Source organism: Arachis hypogaea, chromosome 10 (genome assembly GCF_003086295.3).
Source record: "Arachis hypogaea cultivar Tifrunner chromosome 10, arahy.Tifrunner.gnm2.J5K5, whole genome shotgun sequence".
In the NCBI taxonomy this organism is placed as follows: domain Eukaryota; kingdom Viridiplantae; phylum Streptophyta; class Magnoliopsida; order Fabales; family Fabaceae; genus Arachis; species Arachis hypogaea.
The window spans coordinates 97,940,311-97,963,987 of record NC_092045.1 but is presented as its reverse complement, the minus strand read 5'-3'; the positions used below and the strand labels follow the sequence as shown (position 1 = coordinate 97,963,987).

The window sequence follows — 23,677 nt, the reverse complement described above, 5'->3', positions numbered from 1 at the left end:
AAGAATGATGATATATGTCCATGTGTTTTCATAAAGAAAACTACATCTGGGTTCATTATAATTGCTGTGTACGTTGATGATTTAAATATAATTGGGATTCCTTAAGAGATTCCAACAATTATAAAAACTCTAAAAGAAGAGTTTGAGATGAAAGATCTTGGAAAGACTAAGTTTTGTCTCGGCCTGCAAATCGAGCATATAAAAGATGGGATATTTATTCATCAAACAACATACACAGAAAAGATCTTGAAAAGATTTTATATGGATAAGTCACATCCATTAAGTACCCCAATGATAGTAAGATCTTTGGATGTGGAAAAGGATCAATTCCGTCCTAAAGAAGAAAATGAAGATATCCTTGGTCCTGAAGTACCATATCTTAGTTCCATTGGAGCGCTAATGTATCTTGCTAATAATACGCGACCCGATATATCATTTGCTGTGAATTTACTAACAAGATATAGTTCCTCTCCAACCAGAAGACATTGGAGTGGAATCAAACAAATCTTTCGATATCTTCATGGGACGGTTGATATGGGATTATTTTATCCCTATGGATCTAAGTCACAATTAGTTGGCTATGCAGATGCTGGATACTTGTCTGATCCACATAAAGGGAGATCTCAGACAGGATACCTGTTTACATATGGTGGAACAGCTATATCATGGAGATCCACGAAACAGACGATTGCTGCAACATCCTCTAATCATGCCGAAATATTGGCGATTCATGAAGCTAGTCGCGAGTGCTTTTAGCTGAGGAGTCTGATTCAATATATTCTATCATCATGTGGACTGATTAATCATAAGATAGCTCCAACTGTCTTGTTTGAAGATAATACAGCGTGCATTGCTCAACTTAAAGGCGGATACATCAAAGGTGATAGAACTAAACATATTTCTCCCAAATTCTTCTTCACCCATGATCTTCAAAATCAAGGGACGATTGATGTCCAACAGATCCGTTCAAGTGACAATCTGGCAGATTTATTCACAAAGTCACTCCCAAGATCTTCCTTTGAAAGATTGGTACATGAGATTGGGATGCGTCGATTTCGAGATATTAAATGATGACGACAAGAGGGGGAGACTGTACTCTTTTTCCCTTGGTCAAGTTTTTTTCCCATTGGGTTTTTCTTGACAAGGTTTTTAATGAGGCAGTCCTCATCACAAAGGATATTGTACTCTTTTTCCTTCACTAAGGTTTTTCCCACAGGGTTTTCCTTTAGTAAGGTTTTAATGAGGCAATAATCCTAAATGGGCATCCAAGGGGCAGTATTGTGATAAGAATGGGACGTGGATGCCCATTCCCATACAGAACTCACATTCTCAAAGAAGGAATAATAATTAATGAATGTTGAAATTGATCCTCCTCATACATGTATAAATAGAGGCCTTTGCCTCCGAAAAAAGTAAGCAAATAATAAGAAATCTATTCCCTCTTTATGTTGCAATCAAATACTCTTCTCCTTATATTTCTACTACAATTCTTTCTCTTCTTTTATTTTATAAGTATTTTAAATTCTACTTTCTATTACTCTTTACATATTATATTAATAGCTATATTAATCATCTTTATTATATTAAAATAGTAACAATAAACAAATGCAATTCTCTCTCTCTTTATTTTTAATACTTCTTTTTATCTTTGTATATATATACACAATACAACATATAATATTATTATATATATTTAAATATTATTGAACTAATTATATTAATAATAGAGTCTTCTATTTATACATCTTTATTTTATATTTAATATATCTTTTTATTTATTTTACAACATATCACTAATAATATCTCCGATTTCATAGGCAACAACACTTCAAATTTCATTTGCATATGTGGACTCCAGAAAAGTTTAAACTTAACTTCTTTAACATAATAGTTACATAAAAATAATCATAAATCATAAATATCAATATAGGTCCTCCATGGACAACCACAACCTGATCTGTTCCCGCACAGTCGTCGCACTTAACTAAAATGATTTCATCATGTGATATATTATATTGAATTAAAGGAACGAAGATTCTTATTCCAAATTGATTAATGAAATAATCAAGTTAATGAAGCACAATGATAACAAATTATCAAACCAAAACAAACTTTTTGAATAACAACATGCGTAGGTCGAGTGTTAATTTAATCGTCTGTTTAAGCAAGTGATTAAAAATTAAATTTTATTTTGTATATATAATAATTTATTAGCTAATATTAAATTTTTAAATGAAGTTTGGAGTCAACATATTAGTCTTTAATTTGTTAAACAACAATGTTAGAGAACTAACTCTATATAAGCCAAGAATCAGCCAATTGGTAAACCAGAGGCACTGGTGACTTTAACCGGATGTTGCTACTGATAGGCACACGAATGTTTTTTTTTCTCGTAAATTGGATGGTTTTGGATATAATTTCTATATTTCATGTGTTACGCATTAATAAAACATAATTAATTATATGGAACCAACTAATGAATGATCAAAGCATCTGTTCCATGATTCTCTCCTAACACTATCGTATCTTCCCTCATATTTTGAATGTGGTCAATAATAATTTAACAAACAAATTAAATTATAAATTAATAAACCTAATTATAATTAATTATATTATTTCATTCTTGACTGATTATTAGTTGGTTCCATATACTTTTTCTTTGTTAAATTATAAAATATGATTAAAAAAACCAAACAACCTTTTTGGGAAAAAAATTAGGCATCCAGCCAAATAATTAACATGGCTTTGATTGGTAATTGATTACAACATGGCACTAGGAAATCAATAATTGATTGGGTAACTGATTAGTGGGATGCTGGCATTAATTATAAATGGTATACTATGTTTTGTTTTGATCAAACTTTGGTATTTTAAAATAATTTATTAAAATTAATTTTTAAAAGTTATAATAGTTATATTTACTATTTAGTAATTTAAAATAGAAGTTATTTAAGAATTATAGTTTGTAAAATTATTTTTAATATCTAAAATATATTTAATAAACATAAATATGATAAAAAAATATTTATTTATCAATATTAAAAACATATATAGAATAAAAAATAAACTAATTTGAATTTTACTTTTTAAAATTAAAAACATATCAATACGAAATGAAGTGAGTACTTCTTCGTGAAAGACTAGTCACTTTACCGAATGAGACCTAGCTAACACTAGCATGCAATATCACATATTCTAAAATGATTTGTTAATCACATCAAGACTAAATTTATTAAAAAAAAATCAGGTTGATGCGTTTAAAAACTCGAAATTAGAATTGATTGAGAAGTTCATAAAATAAATTGATTGGTATGATGATATCTTACTACTTTCAGCGATATAAAAGCTCACGGGTCGGGAAAGACGATGAGGATACGTTCAACTTAACACTACATACACTCCTGGGAAGAATATAATAATATTGCAGTTCAAGAAAATTACATAAGTGGCAGACAGTTGATGTGGAAAAGGATCATAGCGTCAACAGGATATTGAACGAAATCATTACGTCATAAATCATAATATTTCAATTCATGGTGGAGAAATTTTCAAAATAGGTGTGTGCTGCATTTACTTTTTACTATAGTATAGTCCATTAATTTCCATATATATCAAACTGTGGGCTGATTATCCTCTTCATCGTTAATTAGTTGCACACTACTTGCCATCATAGGTGAAGATTCGTGGAATATATTTATAAGTATTTGTACCACATAAATATAAACAAATAAAAATAAGATTTATTTATCTGGTATCATATATAAGAGTTCATGTTAATTTTATAAATTAAAAGATTATTAAAAATTTAAATTTTAATGTATTTGTTAGAAATAAGAGACTAAACTGAAAAATAAATTTGTATATTATTGAATGCATTCAAAAATTATTTGAAATGATACAATATAAAAAGATATTTATATGTGTTAAGAAAATTATAATAACAAAAATGTAATATTTTATAATAAATATTTAAATATATTAAATAATTCTAATAAATACTAATTAATCCTAATATATTCTGACAGTATTTATTTTATATTTGTTAAATAAAAAATTACCTAAGTTTTTATTAATTATAAATTTATTATATGCTCTTAAAATACATATTAGCTATATTATAAATTAAAAATATAATATGTGGATTATATTATTTGCGTAAGTATTTAATTATTTTTTTTAAAAAATATATCATATTATTGTATTTATTAAAATATTTTATAATTTATTAAAGAATAAAAATATTTTTTTATAAAATTAAAGAAAAAATATTTTTATTTTTTTAATAAATTGTAAAGATATTTTAATAAATACAATGATATAATAAATAAAAAACAAAATATTTATATAAATAATATAATCTACTTATCTTATTTTTATTTGTCTATATTTTTATAAATTTATCATTATATTAAAGTAAATATTTTTAAATTTTTATGAAAATATAAAATTAAATTATTATTTTATTTTTATATATTTATTAAAATAAAAATTTAGAAGTTTTGACTAGTAAGAATTTTAACCTATAAACTGTGTGTGATTTATTAGATGCTCCACTGTAGTGTTGGTGTAAAAAAAGAGTAGTAGCGGTTTGCAGCATTATTCTTTAGCTTTTATCCTTCAAGAAAGAAAATTCCAAATGAATACAAAGGAAGTCACTATTTAAGGCCAAACCTTCTCTCAGCACACAAAACAACACATACAAGCAAAGCCTTCAATTTCAAAGGGCAAGAACCATTCCTTCACCGGTCACCGGAGCAACCGGTAGCACACATACAACTAACTCAACATGATAGCTTGCGCGGAGCACTTCCTGCCGGGAAATGACGCCGAACCGAAGCCCGACGACGACGTCGTTTCCAGCCTCTCCAAAACGCTTGGCGTTCAAGCCATCACCACCGATGACTTGGGAATAGCAAGCAAGGACTTCGGCGGCTTGAAATTCGTGAAGCCTTTGGCACTCGTAAGGCCCTACACCACAGACGACGTTGCTCGGGTGGTGAGAGCGGCGGGGAGGTCTCCGACTCTGACGGTGGCGGCACGAGGGAACGGCCACTCCATCAATGGTCAGGCCATGGCGGAGCATGGTCTCGTCCTCGACATGCGCTCCATGAACGAACTTGTCCAGCTCGTGAGGATTAACGGCGCACCATACGTCGACGTTTCGGGAGGGGCATTATGGGAAGACGTCCTGAAACGCTGCGTTTCGGAGTTCGGTTTGGCCCCGCGCTCCTGGACGGATTACCTCAGCTTAACGGTTGGCGGAACGCTGTCATATGCAGGCGTGAGCGGCCAAGCGTTCCGTTACGGCCCGCAGACTTCGAACGTAACGGAATTGGAGGTGGTTACGGGGAAAGGAGAAACCATAGTATGCTCAAAAACGCAAAGTCCAGAGCTTTTCTTTGCAGTTCTTGGGGGTCTAGGTCAGTTCGGTATCATCACTAGGGCCAGGATTGTACTTCAGGAAGCTCCACATACGGTATGTGAATAATATTGTATATTTTTTTATGTTTATTTATTGACATATTTTTAATTAGCTCCCGAATTTTCGGTGGTGGGATGCATGAGCGTGCGACACGTAGATAGAAGGTGATTATGTTTTGGTTTGTTTTGTTAGGTGAGATGGATAAGGGTAGTTTACAGTGAATTTGAGGAGTTCAGTAGCGATGCAGAGTGGCTGGTGAGAAGAGAAGAAGGTGAATCGTGTTTCGACTACGTGGAAGGGTTCGTTTTTGTGAACAGTGACGACCCCTCCAACGGGTGGCCCACTTTGCCATTGGACCCTCAACAAGTGTTCGACCCCATTCATATTCCTCCCTCTGCCGGTCCTGTTCTCTATTGCTTGGAGCTCGCTCTTCACTATCGTCACTCAGACAACCCTTCCCGTGTTGATGCGGTATGTATGTATCTAACCTTACTCCCATTATATCCTAAGGGGCCAATCATGACTCTGTTTTGACCTCGGTGGTTGCTAACTGGGTCCCTCTTAATTAAAACTCTTAACCGTAGACGGGTGGGTCCCTGGTAAAACAGGTGAATATACGACGGATATAGTAGAGTTGGAACTACTAGAGTGATGAATGGAGGACGGCTTATTATTATTCTCGTCCAAACTTAATGGCGCACATATAGCCCACCGTGTCATGTGTGCTTATTCTATAAAATACAAAAATTGTTAAGAAATGCTATCTAGTCTAGTGTAATAATAAGAAATTATTTGAGAATTTTGTGTCTCCATTTGAAATGGGTGCTGAAAACTGACAATACAGTAATGATGTATCTTCCGTTGGATTTTCTGACGCTTTCGTGAAATAAAAAGGCCCATGCCTTAGCAAAAATGACCCAAACGGGACTGTACTTTGCACTTATCGTGATGGCACTGTGGTAATTTCGGTGCTGATCATTGAGATCTCGCTGACGTTACGGTCCCCACAGTTGCCAGAAATGGCCAAAACGCCATCATTTTCTGGAATCTGTAAAGCATGAAGCCATGAACCGTGTGTGTGATGGCGTAAATGCCCTCCTATTATCATATAGGTTGTTGATGGATTGCTTGGACGGCTACGATTCATCAAGGGTCTCAAGTTCCAGGTGGACATGGGATACACGGAGTTCTTGCTACGTGTAAAGCGTGACGAGGAGCATGCGAAAATCAACGGCGTTTGGGATGCGCCACACCCTTGGCTCAACCTGTTCGTTTCAAAGTCCAATATCTCCGAGTTCGATAGCGAGGTGTTCAAGAAGATCCTCAAGGACGGTGTCCATGGCCCCATCTTAGTTTACCCTCTCTTGAGAAACAAGTAAGTATATACATATATGGTCAAACTCGTAATAAAGAACTTTATGTGTATATGGTGTGGACTGGTTCACTTGTATAATTATTTTTATGTGAAATTAAAATTTTAAAATTATTAAATAATAATTTAATTAAATATATCAAATTATTTAATTATTTTAATTAATAACGGTGATCACAAATATTAATAAACCACATGATGGTAGTTAAAATTTAGAGCGTGAGTCAAATACATGAGACTGTTCGAGGGAGTTAAACATAATAATAGTATAAAAATATTATTTGTATATTAAAATTAATTGTTAATATATTTATATATAAATATATATGTAATTTAATTTATTTTTATGTATAATAATAAGATGTTTTATTCTTTTTATTAATAAGTTGTTTTAATTTGGTCCTATATTCTCAAGTGGTAAAAGCTAAGGGACATTTGTTTTTATTTTGTTTGTATAATGTATGTGGGCCGTAGAAAAAAGATTTAATTCCTGAGCTATATGCTGGGTCTTGTATTGGAATTCAATTTCGTTCTTATTATAACAACAAAGGTCCCCACCCACCTCGTGCCCAATGTTTCTGCATGCCAGCCAGCCAGCCAGGGTGTGCTACTTGCATACAGTCACGCGCATTCAATTTTGACCCATATAGATGTTAATTAATGACATGGTTAATTATTAATTAGTGATTAATTTTTTATGATGATCAGGTGGGATAGTAGACAATCGGTGGTGGTGCCAGAGAGTGACATATTCTACATAGTAGCATTGCTGAGGTTTAGTCCAGCACCACCAAAGGGACCATCGCCTCAACTCTTGGTGGAACAGAACCGTCAGATTCTTCAGCTTTGCTTAGCCAAAGCCTTTGATTTCAAGCTATACTTCCCTCACTACCACTCACGACAAGATTGGATCAACCACTTTGGTAATCATCAATGGTCCAGATTCGTTGAAAGAAAGACCGCTTTTGATCCCATGGCTATCCTTGCTCCTGGACAGAAAATTTTCTCCAGAGTCCCTCAACCTTATTCTTTCACACAATAACAATAACAATAATAATAATATTTTCTTCTTCTTCTTCTTCTTATCACTACTATTTCTTACCCTTATCCTTGCTTTTGTTTTGATGTCCCTGTCAATTGCAAATTTGCAATGCCCCCTAGGCCTTACCGATCCAGAAAATAAAAAATTATATAATGATGCAGCCATACATTTTCTAGGTAGAAATTTTTGTTAACTTTTTCTTTTCTTTTTGACGCAGTCTATTAATGATTTGATGGTCAGATTTATGTGTTATCTACTATGACCAAAATCATATATACAGCAGTAGTAGTTCAATGTACTATAATGTTGATGATCGATGCAATGTGGGTGACACGTAAATATTTCATCAGATTAATTTGTTGGCGTCATTTTCATCCTATCAAGAAAACTGGTGCCGCTATAATAATGCGTTGTCAAGGCAGTCATTTTCACTTTGTGTATTTGGAATTCAATCCTTCAGAAGTTACATGCTATATATAATCATCTTCAAATTTGGACCACCCACTACCATATATATGTGTCTTATTTGAGACACTCTTAACTGGCGTTGATGTTTCAGTTTAAGTAGTGCCTTTCTCCAAACACCATGCTCCATCAAATTATATATTTTTCAAAATCGAAGAACTAATATTCGAACACGAATGATGAAATAATTATGTGATTGCATTGTTAAAAGTTAATGGAAAGAAATTAAAGAAGTAAAGTAGATACCCTCTTTGATTGTATGATTTCTTATACTTTCTTTTGTATAACTTCTTTTTCTTCCCTGCCCCATATATAATCTTTTTACCATTTACATACTCTGGCTAATGCAGAAAAAGTTGTGCAAATAAATACTTGCAAGAGGACCATCTAACGTAGCTTTAGGATGCCATAATAAGGGTGTGTTTGGAAGCTTGGAAGGGAAGAAGCAGGTTTAGATTTTTTTAAAGCTTCAACTTTTGGTTTGGTAAATTTTTTTTGCATGAACGCAGAAGTAATTTTGCTACCAAAACTACGTTTACAAGAAGTAACTATTTTTAGTTGCTGCGTTTTTTTAATGGGCTTTTAGCCATAAATATTAACCATTTATTTATCTTTTACCAACTTTATCTTTTACGTATGTTATTGTATTATTTATAAAATTCTTGTTATTTCTATTTATATGAGCTCTTTTTTATTATTTATTTTTTTTTATTTTTTTCAACTGTTTGTTTAACATTATACATTAAATTTTTATAATTGTGATTTTTGCGTATTATATTTGTTATTATCTTTCTATAATATGATTTATTGATTCTATTAGGTAAAGTAAATTAAACAAAAAATTAACTGTAAATAATAATAGTAAAAAATTATAGCATACTACAAAAATACTAAAAATATACTATATAAAAAGATCATCAAGAACTTTTAGATTTATTTCAATCACTACAAAGTAAATATTTAACTTTTTTATTATTTTTAGAACTTTCTTTTATAATTGTAATTCTCGTGTACTATGTTTTAGTGTAATTTTTTATAACATAGATTATGATTCCATTAAAAAAATAAATTAAATAAAAAATTAATCATAGATAATAATAAAATCATAAACGTTGAATTCCAAATTAATATTAAGAACTAGAATAAGAGTACGGTGTAAAAAAATACTAAAATAACATTCTTAGTAAATACTTAAAAAATATAACATATTTGATTAAATATTCTTTTACACACACGTATATATATAATTTATATTTTTTATTTTTATTTAAAAATATATTTTGTCTATTTTTATATGTTATTTTTATTTTAGTAAGTAAATATTAATTTTATTATAAAATTAACTAATAAGATTGTTACGGTGGGTAACCGGAGATTAATAGAGTAAATGGTGTGGGATGGCCCAATCGTCCGAAAGATGGTGAGCTCCGAGTTGGTTTGCACGCTGGAGCCTTCTTCCGACTTGTACACGTGAGTGAATGGGGGTGGTACCTGCAAAGACACTCCGATGCCTAAGTTAGCAAGAGTGTGAGCAGGTCTAGAGAGTATTGGGCTTAGAGATACCTGAGGGGTGTCAGTGTATTTATAGTGGTGAGCCAATAACCACCGTTGGAGTAGTGCCGTATCTTTAGGGTGTTAACCGCCCCATTATCTTGGGGAGGTTAAGATATGGCTTTATGAAGCGGTTAGAGAGATTTTAGGGGCGGTTACTCATTTGAATGAGTGTTTATCTGCCAGCTAATCTCACATCCGACTTCTTCAGACCAAGTCGTGGTTGATACCGACTTCTTACGTGAAGGTCGGTACTTAGCTAGGCTTAATCCTTCAGATTAGGCCTTTTATTTGGACCTGGGCCTTTGTCGTTGGGCCAGGGTATGAACAGTGCCCCTACTTGAGCCCAAATTTTCTTTAAAGTTTGGGTTCAAGTACTTAACTCGGGTTCGTAGTCGACTTACTTGAAGGAAACATGGGTCTTAGAAACCGACGTGATTTTCGCGACCCTTTGTTTCTGACAGTTACGTCAATTCAAGCGTCGTGTCCGTTGGGGAAGCATTGAGGGCTTTGGTAACGGTGCAATCTCATTAATGACTGCTCCGCTTTTACCATTATGCCCCTTAGCATGTTTACAAATGTTTTCCCTCTCTTTCATTTTTCCGTTTCTGCAATCTTTCAAACTTCTCCTTTCTTTGTTCGTGCTGTATTCTTGTGCTCGAAGATTTCTGCTCTTTCCAACCTTCACTTTTTGGATAAAGGTTAGTTTTATTTCTTTCACGTCATGCCTTCTGTTTGCATGTGTTTGTTTTGTGGGTGGATAGGTTGGTTTGTAGATTCTGGCTTCGTATCTCTCCTCCTTAGGGACCGTGTTTTTTGATTTTCCTTTTCTTTTTTTTCTTTTGTAGGTTTCCGCCACTTTTCATTATATAAAGAAAAAATGGCTTCTGTAGATGTTCTTTCTCAGTGGGTTGATGTCACGGTCCTTGGGGAGGAACCCCTGGTCGATGCTGAGTTTATCACTCATCTTCGTACTCATCACAGGCTTTGTACTTCGGAGGAGGACGAGCCAAAATATGAGTTGATAACCCCGGGTCCGGAAGACCGGGTTTGTTTTGGGAGAGTTAATGAGGCCGCCCCTCATTTTTTCTTTATGTATGAATGTATGATCACCCGCTTGGGTGTTTTTCTTCCTTTCTCTGATTTCGAAATATCTGTTTTGCATCACTGTCGAGTTGCCCCTACTCAACTTCACCCCAATTCTTGGGGTTTTCTGAAGATCTATCAGTTTGTTAGTCACGCTTTGGACTTTCCGACCTCTTTGAGGATTTTCTTCTTTCTTTTTCATATGACTAAGCCCTTTAGTGGGCTAAACAACAAACAGCAATGGGTATCCTTCCGAGCCATACAAGGTCGGAGGATTTTCACCCTTTTTGACGAATCCTTCCATGACTTCAAAAACTATTTTTTCAAAGTGCAAGCTGTAGAGGGTCACCACCCCTTCTTCCTGGATGAGCACTCTTCCCCTCGCTTTCCCCTTTATTGGCTGGAGGCCTCCCCTTGTGAAAAGTATGGTCTAGATGACCTGGACGAGGTGGAGGCGGCCATTGTGGGGTTTTTCTGAGAAGCGTGGGGGAGGGCCCCATACTTGGATACTAGGAAAATCCTCCAGGGGACGCCGACCTTTGTTCGGTCGCAATTAGGTAGTAAATGTATTTTCCTATTTCCGACTTGTTTCTGTTGACTTGAGTGTTACCGACTTGTAACTTTTGTTAGTTGTTTCTCTTGTAGATATGGCAAGGAAAAATGCTCAGGAGTCTTACCAAAGAGTTCAGGAGGCTAAGGCAAAGTCCCGGGCTAGGTCCGGTGGTGCCAGAGCGATCATCTCTCCTCCTCCTCCTCCTCCTCCTCCTAAGAATGTGGGCACTCCCTCTCAACCCATTATAATTTCTTCTTCAACCTTGTCACGGCCACTCCCTTCTGCCCAACTTCTTCCTGAGCCAGAGAAGAAGAAGCGCAAGACTTCAGAGTCTGGCTCTTCTTTGGATGGTGGGGTTAAGGCGGATGCTCTCGCATTCGTCCGAAAGAACATCTATCCTTTTATAAACATGGATGATGTTTCTGTTCGAAATCACCTCACCACTCTGGCCGAGGAGAGTTTTAGGGCGGCGGGTGTTTGTGGTAAACTTTTGGACATTTTTGAGAAGACTCCCCTTAGCTCTTTGGGGGCAACCTCGAAGGTTGAAGAGTTAGAGGGGAGGCTCCTTGCTTACCAGGATCATGAGAGGGAGTTGAGGGAGGAGGTGGCTAAACTGAGGGAGGAGAGAGATAGCCTCCGGGAGAAGGAGAGCAAGCTGCAGGCCCAATGTACTATGGAGGCGAATTTGAGGAAGGCAGCACAGGACAGTTACCAAAGTTTATTTCAAGATATTGTGGCTGTGAGGAAGGATTTGCTGAATTCTCGGAACGCGTATGCCGAGTTGGAGGACTCTATCGCTGATGGTGCCGAGGAGTCTTGGAGAATTTTCTTGGAGCAAGTCAGAGTTATCGCTCCCGACTTGGATCTTTCTCCTTTACATCCTGATAAGGTCGTTATTGATGGTGCCATCGTGGATCCTCCTGTCCCCCTTTTCGAGTTGGAATTGAAGACTCGGGGGCAGAGGGTTATTGAGTCTCCTCCTCGTTCCAAAGATGCTCCGAGCTCTTCAGTCATTCCTCCGACTTCCTCTTCAGCTTCTCTTCCTGGTCCTGGTGGCGCTCCTCCTGACTCTGGTGGTGGTGATTCGTCTACTCCTCTGAAAAAATAACTTTATTTTTCATGGCTATATGGGGGCTCGGCCTGTGAGTCCCCCCCTTTTTTAAACTTATTTATATGTTGTTTGGTGGTTGTGTGAACAATTTGTCTTGGCCTTTTTAGGCCGTAAACAAAATATTTCGGCGAGTACCCTTTTTTTGAATAAGGGTTTAGATTAACAAAATAAATGCCCCTTTTTGGACAAGGGTTTTAAGTTATCTTATGCGTGCATGCTTTTCAATATTTTAACGTCCTTATGATCTTTCCTCTGAAAACCTTTCCTATTGGCTTGTCTTTGTTTTTTTTTCAAGCCTTTTCGTTTAAGGGCTTTTATGCAGCCTTTAAACTTTTCTCAGGTTTTTCAATCTCTTTTCGCTATCCTTTATACTCAACTTTGCTTTAGCGAGTTTTTATGACTTAGGTTATTTTTGTGATGCGTTTTTCGTCTACTCGGAATGTTTCCGAGCTTGTTTTACTCGGGTTCTCATTTCGACTTAGGAGTCGGATTGTTCCCGAGTTTTTCATGATCAACTTATACAACCTCTTTACGCCGACTTGTACCTCGTCGTTTTATCCTGACGACCATTTAGGTCAGTTCATGGGATTTTCACGTTTTGTCGAGCTTAAGTCGGCGCGTTTCGTAGAAAAACTTAGAAAAATAAAGAAGGATATTATAAGAGATATTGAAAAAGATCTTTATTAATTGGGGAGGTACCTTCTTGCTACTAAGGGTCTTGATAGCCTATTTTCCCTTAGTCTCTACTATGATGCCTCGTTAAAAACCCTTCTCCAGAAAAAACCCTTTTGGGAAAAAATCATGAAGTTGGGAAAAGAGTACATCAGGGAGTAGAGTTCGCTTTTAACTGTAGTACCTTTTCATATTACAAGCATGCCACGACCTTGGTAGCTCAGCGCCGTTCAGGTCGGTTACTTTATAATAACCTTTCCCTAACACTTCCTTGATTTTGTATGGTCCCTTCCAATTTGCGGCGAGCTTTCCTTCTCCTGATTTGTTGACTCCAATGTCGTTTCTGATTAGGACCAAGTCATCCGGGGCAAATGTTCTTTGAATGACTTTCTTGTTGTATCTGGTAGTCATCCTTTGTTTCAATGCTGCTTCTCTTATTTGGGCATCTTCTCGGACTTCGGGGAGCAAGTCGAGCTCCTCTTTGTGTCCCCGTACATTCCCGACTTCGTCGTGGAGAATTACCCTTGGGCTTTGCTCATTGATTTCTATTGGAATCATGGCTTCTATACCATAGACTAGTCGGAAAGGTGTTTCTCCTGTGGCGGATTGGGGGGTTGTCCTATAAGCCCATAGCACCTGAGGGAGCTCTTCAGCCCAAGCTCCCTTTGCTTCCTGTAGCCTCTTCTTTAGTCCTGCTAGTATGACTTTGTTGGCTGCCTCGGCTTGCCCATTGGCTTGTGGGTGTTCTACCGAGGTGAACTGATGTTTAATTTTCATACTGGCTACTAAGCTTCGGAAGGTAGCGTCGGTGAATTGGGTTCCATTATCCGTAGTAATGGAATAAGGTATCCCATATCTTGTGATGATATTTTTGTAAAGGAACCTGCGACTTCTTTGAGCGGTGATAGTAGCTAATGGTTCTGCTTCTATCCACTTTGTGAAGTAGTCTATTCCCACGATCAAGTATTTGACTTGTCCTGGCGCTTGGGGAAAAGGACCTAACAAATCCATTCCCCATTTTGCAAAAGGCCATGGAGAAGTGATACTAATGAGCTCTTCTGGGGGAGCCACGTGGAAATTTGCATGCATCTGGCACGGTTGACATTTTTTCACAAATTCTGTGGCATCTCTCTGCAAGGTCGGCCAATAGAATCCTGCTCGGATTATTTTCCTGGCGAGCGACCTTGCTCCGAGATGGTTTCCGCAGATCCCACTATGTACTTCCTCCAACACCTCGGCGGTTCTTGAGGTCGGTACGCACTTTAACAATGGTGTTGATATCCCTCTTCTGTAGAGGACATTTCTCACCAAAGTGTAATGTTGTGCTTCCCTTCGGATCTTTTTAGCTTCTTTCTCCTCCTTAGGGAGGATGTCGAATTTCAGGTATTCGACTAAGGGATTCATCCATCCGAGGTTTAAACCGACTACCTCAAGTATCTATTGCTTATCTTCTGTTTTTGCTACCGAGGGCTCTTGGAGGGTTTCTTGAATCAGGCTTCTCATGTTTCCTCCTGGTTTGGTACTTGCTAATTTGGATAGGGCATCCGCTCTGCTATTTAGATCCCGAGTTATGTGTTTGACCTCGGTTTCTGCAAAGCGCCTAAGGTGTTCCAAGGTTTTTTCCAAGTACCTCTTCATATTAGGATCCTTCGCCTGATATTCTCCGCTTATTTGGGAGGTTACCACCTGTGAGTCGCTGTATATCATCACCTTTGTAGCACCGACTTCTTCTGCCAACTTTAATCCGGCGATCAAGGCTTCATACTCTGCCTGATTATTTGAAGCCGGAAATTCAAATTTTAAGGAAACCTCTATTTGGGTTCCTCTTCCATCTACTAATATTATGCCTGCACCACTTCCTGTTTTGTTGGAGGATCCGTCTACATAGAGTTCCCATGTAGTCGGTTTGTCCTCTTGATCCCCTGCATATTCTGCAACGAAGTCGGCGAGACATTGGGCTTTAATTGCTGTCCGAGTTTCGTATCTCAAGTCGAACTCGGAGAGCTCTATTGCCCATTGAACCATTCTCCCTGCAACATCCGTCTTTTGGAGGATTTGCTTCATGGGTTGGTTCGTACGGACTCTTATTGTGTGAGCTTGAAAGTAAGGTCGTAGCCTTCGTGAGGCTATCACTAAGGAGTAGGCAAACTTTTCTAGTTTGTGGTACCTTAGTTCAGGGCCTTGTAGGACTTTACTGATAAAGTAGACCGGGTGTTGTCCGACCTCGTCTTCTTTTATCAGGGCTGACGAGACAGCCCTGTTTGCTACGGATAAGTACAGAACGAGGTCTTTTCCAGGTACTGGTCGGGATAGGATAGGAGGTTGGCTTAAAAATCTTTTGAACTCTTGGAACGCCTCCTCGCATTCCGGAGTCCATTCAAATGGGCATCCCTTTCTTAATAAGGAAAATAATGGAAGGGATTTTATTGCCGATCCTGCCAAAAATCTGGAGAGGGCTGCAAGTCTACCATTGAGCTGCTGGACCTCTCTCAAACAAGTCGGACTTTTCATTTCTAGGATGGCTCTACATTTATCGGGATTAGCCTCAATCCCTCTTTGTGTTAGCATGAATCCTAGAAATTTTCCTGCTTCAACCGCGAAGGCGCACTTTGCAGGATTTAGTCTCATCCCGTGCAACCTTATGGTGTCAAAGACTTGTGAGAGGTCGGATAAGAGGTCGACTTCATCCTTGGTTTTTACTAGCATGTCGTCGACGTATACTTCCATTAGGCTCCCCAAGTGGGGAGAAAACACTTTATTCATCAACCTTTGATATGTGGCTCCTGCATTCTTTAATCCGAATGGCATGACCACGTAGCAATAGTTGGCTCGGGGTGTGATGAATGATGTTTTCTCCTGGTCGGGTTCGTACATCGGGATTTGGTTATATCCCGAGTAGGCGTCCATGAATGATAAGTATTGGTACCCCGAGCTGTAGTCTACCAGGGTATCAATACTTGGTAGGGGATAAGGGTCCTTAGGACATGCCTTATTCAAGTCGGTATAGTCGACGCACATTCTCCATTTACCATTCTGTTTTTTGACCAGCACTACATTGGCTAGCCATGTTGGGTATTTGACCTCTCTAATAAAGCCGGCCTCCCGGAGCGCCTGTACTTGCTCTTCTACTATTAGGGCTCGCTCTGTGCCGAGCTTGCGTCTTCTTTGTTGTACAGGTCGGGACCCTGGGTAAACCGAGAGCTTGTGGGACATGAGCTTGGGATCAATCCCGGGCATGTCGGAAGCCTTCCAAGCGAAGAGGTCGGAATTAGCTTTTAGGAGTTCAGCCAACCCTTGTTTTAGGGTTTCCCCTAGGTTGGCTCCTATGTATGTGTTTTTCCCTTCCTCTCCACCGACTTGTATCTCCTCGGTTTTTCCTCCCGGTTGAGGTCGCAGTTCTTCTCTGGCCCTTGCATCACCGAGCTCTATAGTGTGGACTTCTTTGCCTTTTCCTCTCAGATTTAGGCTTTCATTGTAGCATTTCCTCGCCAATTTTTGATCTCCTCTCACCGTTGCTATTCCCGCTGAGGTCGGGAATTTCATGCAGAGGTGGGGAGTGGATACCACTGCTCCGAGCCGATTAAGGGTAGTCCTGCCAATTAAGGCATTATAGGCTGACCCTTCATCAATGACTATGAAGTCTATACTCAGAGTCTTTGATTTTTCCCCTTTTCCGAAAGTGGTGTGAAGGGGTAAAAATCCTAGTGGTTTTATTGGCGTATTCCCTAATCCATATAGGGTGTCGGGGTAGGCTCTCAATTCTTTCTCATCTAACCCAAGCTTGTCGAAAGCAGGTTTGAAGAGAATGTCCGCCGAGCTTCCTTGGTCCACTAGAGTTCGGTGGAGATGGGCGTTGGCTAGGATCATAGTTATCACCACGGGATCATCGTGCCTGGGGATTATCCCTTGCCCATCTTCTTTTGTGAACGAAATAGTGGGGAGGTCGGGTGACTCTTCCCCGACTTGATAGACTCTTTTGAGATGTCTTTTGCGAGAGGATTTAGTGAGCCCCCCTCCCGCAAATCCTCCTGAGATCATATGGATATGTCTCTCTGGAGTCTGCGGCGGTGGGTCTCTTCTATCCATATCTTCTCGCTTTCTCTTTCCGTGATTGTCCGACCTTTCCATGAGATATCTATCGAGCCGACCTTCTCTGGCCAGCTTTTCTATCACATTCTTAAGGTCGTAACAATCGTTAGTGGAGTGACCATATATTTTATGGTACTCGCAATAATCGCTGCGGCTCCCCCCTTTTTTATTTTTAATAGGTCTAGGGGGTGGCAGCCTTTCAGTGTGGCAAATCTCTCTGTATACATCCACTATAGAAGTTTTTAGAGGAGTATAAGAGTGATATTTCCTGGGCCTCTCGAGACCGAGTTCTTCCTTTTTCTTGGCTTCCCTCTCCCTCTCTTTAATTGAGGGAGGGGGTCCAGATCGCCAACTCAGGTCTCTTAACTTGGCGTTTTCTTCCATATTGATGTACTTTTCAGCTCTTTCTTGTACATCACTTAGAGAAACGGGGTGTCTTTTAGATATGGACTGTGAGAAGGGACCTTCTCTGAGCCCATTGACTAACCCCATTATGACTGCCTCTGTGGGCAAGTCTTGGATCTCCAAACAAGCTTTATTGAACCTTTCCATATAGGCTCGTAAAGATTCTCCGACCTCCTGTTTTACTCCCAGGAGGCTCGGTGCGTGCTTCACCTTGTCTTTCTGAATTGAGAACCTCATCAAAAACTTTCTTGAGAGGTCTTCAAAGCTAGTGATCGATCTTGGGGGAAGGCTATCGAACCACTTCATCGCCGCTTTTGATAAAGTGGTCGGGAAGGCTTTGCATCGAGTGGCGTCGGAAGCATCAGCTAGATACATCCGACTTTTGAAGTTGCTTAGATGATGCTTTGGGTCCGTGGTTCCATCGTAGAGGTCCATATCGGGGCTTTTGAAGTTTCTCGGAACTTTTGTCCTCATTATGTCCTCGCTGAAAGGATCGACTCCGCCCAAGAGTTGTTCTTCTCGTTCGTCGTGGGAGTTGTGATTCTTGAGGGAAGATTCTAGCTGTAAGAGTTTTCTTTCTAACTCCTTTCGCCGCTCCATCTCCTCTTTGAGGTACTTTTCAGTTTCCTTTTGCTTCTCCCGCTCTTGCTCTAATTGTTCCAGGCGGCTATGGACTAGTCCCATTAGTTCAGTTACGTGGGATGGTCCGCCTTTTTCTGATTCGTGTTCGTCCGAGAAGTTTGCCTTCGGGTTTTTTACCCCGGAGGTGCCCTCTCTCTGCTGATGGTTGACCTCCTGGTGGAGGATTAAGTCCATGTTGTTATTACCTGTGTCCAGATTCTCTTGTTCGGAATCTGTTTTCACATGGCCGTCTTCATGGGATCTGTCCGCCATCAATGGATGATCTCTCGGGTCCCCGGCAACGGCGCCAATGTTACGGTGGGTAACCGGAGATTAATAGAGTAAATGGTGTGGGATGGCCCAATCGTCCGAAAGATGGTGAGCTCCGAGTTGGTTTGCACGCTGGAGCCTTCTTCCGACTTGTACACGTGAGTGAATGGGGGTGGTACCTGCAAAGACACTCCAATGCCTAAGTTAGCAAGAGTGTGAGCAGGTCTAGAGAGTATTGGGCTTAGAGATACCTGAGGGGTGTCAGTGTATTTATAGTGGTGAGCCAATAACCACCGTTGGAGTAGTGCCGTATCTTTAGGGTGTTAACCGCCCCATTATCTTGGGGAGGTTAAGATATGGCTTTATGAAGCGGTTAGAGAGATTTTAGGGGCGGTTACTCATTTGAATGAGTGTTTATCTGCCAGCTAATCTCACATCCGACTTCTTCAGACCAAGTCGTGGTTGATACCGACTTCTTACGTGAAGGTCGGTACTTAGCTAGGCTTAATCCTTCAGATTAGGCCTTTTATTTGGACCTGGGCCTTTGTCGTTGGGCCAGGGTATGAACAAAGATCTATTTAAATATCTAAATTAAAATGATAGGATAATATAAAAAATTTATTTAAGTTGATGTCTATTTTAGTAATTTTTTTATCTAAAAATAATTTTAAATGGTATAAGCCAAACAACATTTATTTTATTATAATCTATTTTAATACAAAAATTATCAAACATAAATCACTTTAGCACAAACTTATTTTTTTATCAAAATCAAATTTATAAAATTAATTTTATATAAATTTTTATTTGTAAACTATAATTCAAACACATGCTAGATAACGATTTTTTTTAAGAGGTCGCACACTACCCAATCACGTTTACTCAAATTTAGTCTCAGGCAAAAGTTTCACATATACGTCCTTCGGTAAATGGATCATGTGATGCTACTTGTTCATTTATAAAGGGGCTACTCATATAAACATATTTTTATATAAAAATAATAATTAATGTGTAAAAATATGTTAGGTTAATTGTTTTGCTTGATTTTGGTTTTTGGGATGTGATAGGAGGAGTCGATGAAATTGTATTAATTATCTCAATTTGAGTAATAAATTCAATTATTTTTGTGGGTTATTTTTAGAATTTAAAAATTGTGCCCAATATAAGTATAAAAATAATAATTATATAGAATGCAAGAAGTAAGAAAGAATTGTTGAATAGTAAAAAAAATAAATAAATTTATATTAAATATTAACTGTGTATCTCAGTTACAGAGTTACATAAGTGAATTTTTATATATAAAATGAGTTAATTAATATATCTGATATAGTAATATGATTAATTAACTTGTTAACTTATACTATTATCTGTTACAAATACAAATTATATTTGATATTCTTCTCAAGTTGGAGCATACATATTTTAAGTTCCTAACATGGCCAAGAGGAACTGGAGTTGTGAAGCGAGGAGAGTTTTGGTAAAAAAATCTGCAAGCTAATGCTTACTACTAGAAACATAGACCAGCTTGATAGTTTTAGCTGCAACTTTCTCTCGAATAAAATGACAACCTATTTCAATGTATTTGAATTGCTTATGTAAGGTTGGATTGGATGCCATATGAATTACAGAGATATTGTCTCAAAAAATCATGGTAGAGCTCATATTAATGTACTTGAATTTCAGAAGTTTTATTACTAACATGACTTCGCATGCAGCATTAGCTAGTGCCCTGTATTTAGCTTCCATGGGACTCCAGAGACCAAGTCTTGTTTCTTACTTTTTCACGAGATTAGAGAGTCTTCTAAGAATCTGCAATAGCCTATGGTGGATCTTTTCGTGTCCAAGCAACTATCCAATCTGTATCAGTATATATGGAGATGTTAAACTTCGATTTGGCTGAGAAGAGAAGTCCCTCCCTGGTGCTTCCTTTAAGTAATGTAAAATCTTATGTTCAGCATATAAATGAGGCATACGAGGGTCAGATATATATTATGCTAGCTCACCACAATAAATGTAATGTCAGACCTAGATATTGTAAGATACATGAGCCGTCCAATTAGCCTTCGATAGCTCAAGGCATCATATACGGGTCACCCTCAGCGACTCTAAGCTTTAGGTTAGCATCCATAGGTGTGTTGGCGGGCTTACATCCCAAGAAACCTATTTTTTCCAATAATTTAAGGTAATGGATGATTTTAAGCTTGCAGATAGATTGTAACTGCTATTTTACATCTTCCACCATTTCTTGCTTCGAAAAAGCAATAATGATGTCATCCATGTAGACTATGAGGAACGTGATGGAGTCGCCTTCACCAAATGCAAAGAGAGAATAGTCTTGTTTAGATTGTTTGAAACTGTGATTAGTGAGGGTGTTGCAAAATTTAGTGAACCATTGTCTTGAGGCTTGTCGCAGCCCATACAATAATGATCTTGTTAACTTGCACACTAGCCCTTGTTTCCTTTGGGGGTGTCCCAAGGATAACTTCATGTAAACTTCTTCATCTAAGTCATCGTTGAGAAATGCATTGTTGATATCTATAGATGAAGAATTATTTGGTACGAAAGTTGTAGAGTCTATAATCGTTGAAGCCAATTGGATACCCCACCGCTCTTGGGAAAAACTTGGTTCTAGAGTTGGGATGGGTTGCTGCATATGCCAGGCCCCCAAAATACCTCAGGTTTGGATAATTGATTGGCTTGCCAAAAAGCAATTCAAATTGACACATGAAATGTAGCAATTTGATGGTGTTCTATTAATGAAAAAAACTGCCATGGTAAATGCATTCTCTCCAAAAAGAGATGGGCACCTTGGATTGGAAGAATAAAGATTTGGCCACATTGAGAAGGTGTTGGTGCTTGTGTTTGACCACTACATTCTGTTAGAGGCAATAATAAGGGTAGAAAAATTGGTGCAAAACTCCTCTTTATGGCAAGAATTTAGTGAAAAAAAGTTCTTTATCATTGTCAGACCTGATACATTTGATATTTGTGCTAAATTGAGTGTCAATCAACGCAAAAAAGTTTTCAAACAAATTGTGGCCTCAGATTTGTTAGATAACATAAATCCAGCAGAAACGAGTAACATCATTCACAATAATTAAGAAAAAAATATTTTTTTATTATAAGTTGAGACATGGCACGGTCCCCAAATATCACAATAAATAAAGTCAAATACATTTAGGGACATGTTATTGTGTGATTCAAAAGGTAAGTTCTTGATTTTGCAATATGACAAACTTTACCGATATGGTAATCATATCTATTTGGTAAGTGGAAAATGTTCTCCAGATGCGATAAAACTATAGGAGATGCATGACCTAAACAAGTGTGCCATAACTATGAGTTACACAAATTTTTTGAGGTTTGATCAATGTTGATATGTGCATTAAATTAAGAAGGAACGAGAAAATTTTGTGAACCATGCAATGAGGAATCAATTGGGGTTTTATCTTCTAGGATGTATAGTCACTACTGCAAGTTACCCTTTCTAATCCCCTTTGAATGTCTGGTGTCATGAATAGTGAAGTAATTACAACCAATTATTACGTGGGTGCAGAATTGAAAAAAAAAAGCTGACAATGTGAGTAAATTAACTCTAAACTCAGGGACATAGAGTACATTTTAAAAGGACATGTGACGATTGAGTTTAATAAAACCAATGAAATTAGCAAAAAAAATAAGAAAAGTCTAGAAGACCAGCAACTTTTGTATTTTCTGGTCAGCACTTAACCATCAAAACAAAAGTGATAGATCTCCCACCATTAGATATCATTAGATATAATTTCACACTATTAAAAACATTATTGATGGCTAATTGATGGTTATAAAACACCAAAATTGCTGGCCTCCTAACATTCCTCAAAAAAATATTACCATTGGGCAATTATACCGAAATTCACCATAGCTTTGACGTATTTTTGTAAGTACAATTAATTGCATAGAACTGTAACCAAAGATTGGTTTGTTTTCAATGCTTACACTGAAATTTTCAAACAATTCATTCAAGCCGATTAAAAATTATTGTAGCATGATATATGTCAAATTCACTCTAGTTTGGTTTTTAATCTTTGTTCATTCTTTTAAGATGAATGAATACTCATGTCGAGTTGAAAATGATATTAAAAAACTTGTTATATCATTTAATAGTTTTTAATTGTATTTGAATTTTCGCTGTTTTAATTAGGGTTTTACTAGATGGCTAACATTTTTAGGGTAACGAAAAGGAAAAAAATAAATTAACTTTAATTCAAATAAAATGTGTTGGTAATCTAGAATTTCTCTTTTAGTTATTCTTGCCTTTGAATATTCATAGTATAATTATAAAGATTATTTTTAAGTTCATCTTTCAATTTAAGTTTAGGATGTATAATCAATAAATGGAGACTATAGTTGATATAATTATGAGTTTATTATAGACTTCTAATTATACAATTTTGACAAACTAAGATTATATTTTTTTATATTTTTATATTTTTAAATTTCAAACTTAAAAATATTTTACAAATTACCATAGCTTCTATATTAAAACATTACATCAAACTTTGTCTAATATCTAAAAAAAAGTGAACCTCTAATAACTTCTCCTAGCACATGTTTTATATCTTTATAGAAGAGATATTCCGCTTTCTTTTCTTTGAGCTTAGTTCGAAATCCTAGAGCAAACTTTGACTTGAAAGGATAGTTGTAAAAATTGAATCAGATCGACCCAGTTCAACGAAAAAATTAATAAATTAAATTTTATTTCGGTTTAATTTGATATTCTAACCGTTTAAAAATAAAAACCGGTCAAAATCATAATGAATCAGTCAAAATCCGGTGAACGCGCTAATTTTGCAAAGTTTCAAAAACCGCATCCCTATAGCTACTGGGTTACAAGGGTTCAGTCTAATATATGTTTTATTTTAATTATGTTACATGCCAAGCAGTTATGATCAAATTGGGTCCTATCTTTTCTTTTTTTTTTTTGTCGTAATTGGGCAACGGATATTGCTGATTTTTTTTTTTATCGAATTGGTCCT

At 37.2% G+C, this 23,677-nt stretch overlaps 1 protein-coding gene across 1 annotated transcript; it reads left to right on the top strand.

The window, feature by feature from the left end:
- Nucleotides 1–4,552: 4,552 nt before the first annotated feature.
- On the top strand, nt 4,553–8,191 carry LOC112716071 (cytokinin dehydrogenase 7). Its single transcript, XM_025767926.3, has 4 exons — nt 4,553–5,476; nt 5,615–5,893; nt 6,535–6,797; nt 7,503–8,191. Exons 1-4 carry the CDS (start codon nt 4,787–4,789, stop codon nt 7,834–7,836), a joined length of 1,566 nt encoding a protein of 521 aa, XP_025623711.1. The 5' UTR covers nt 4,553–4,786; the 3' UTR covers nt 7,837–8,191.
- Nucleotides 8,192–23,677: the final 15,486 nt, after the last annotated feature.

Bases quoted from the DNA above. Each gene is read 5' to 3' on its own strand.
- LOC112716071 (XM_025767926.3), top strand. From the start codon at position 4,787: ATGATAGCTTGCGCGGAGCACTTCCTGCCGGGAAATGACGCCGAACCG. The intron at 5,477-5,614 runs GTATGTGAATAA...TTGTTTTGTTAG, and splicing joins TTCAGGAAGCTCCACATACG to GTGAGATGGATAAGGGTAGT. The intron at 5,894-6,534 runs GTATGTATGTAT...ATTATCATATAG, and splicing joins ACCCTTCCCGTGTTGATGCG to GTTGTTGATGGATTGCTTGG.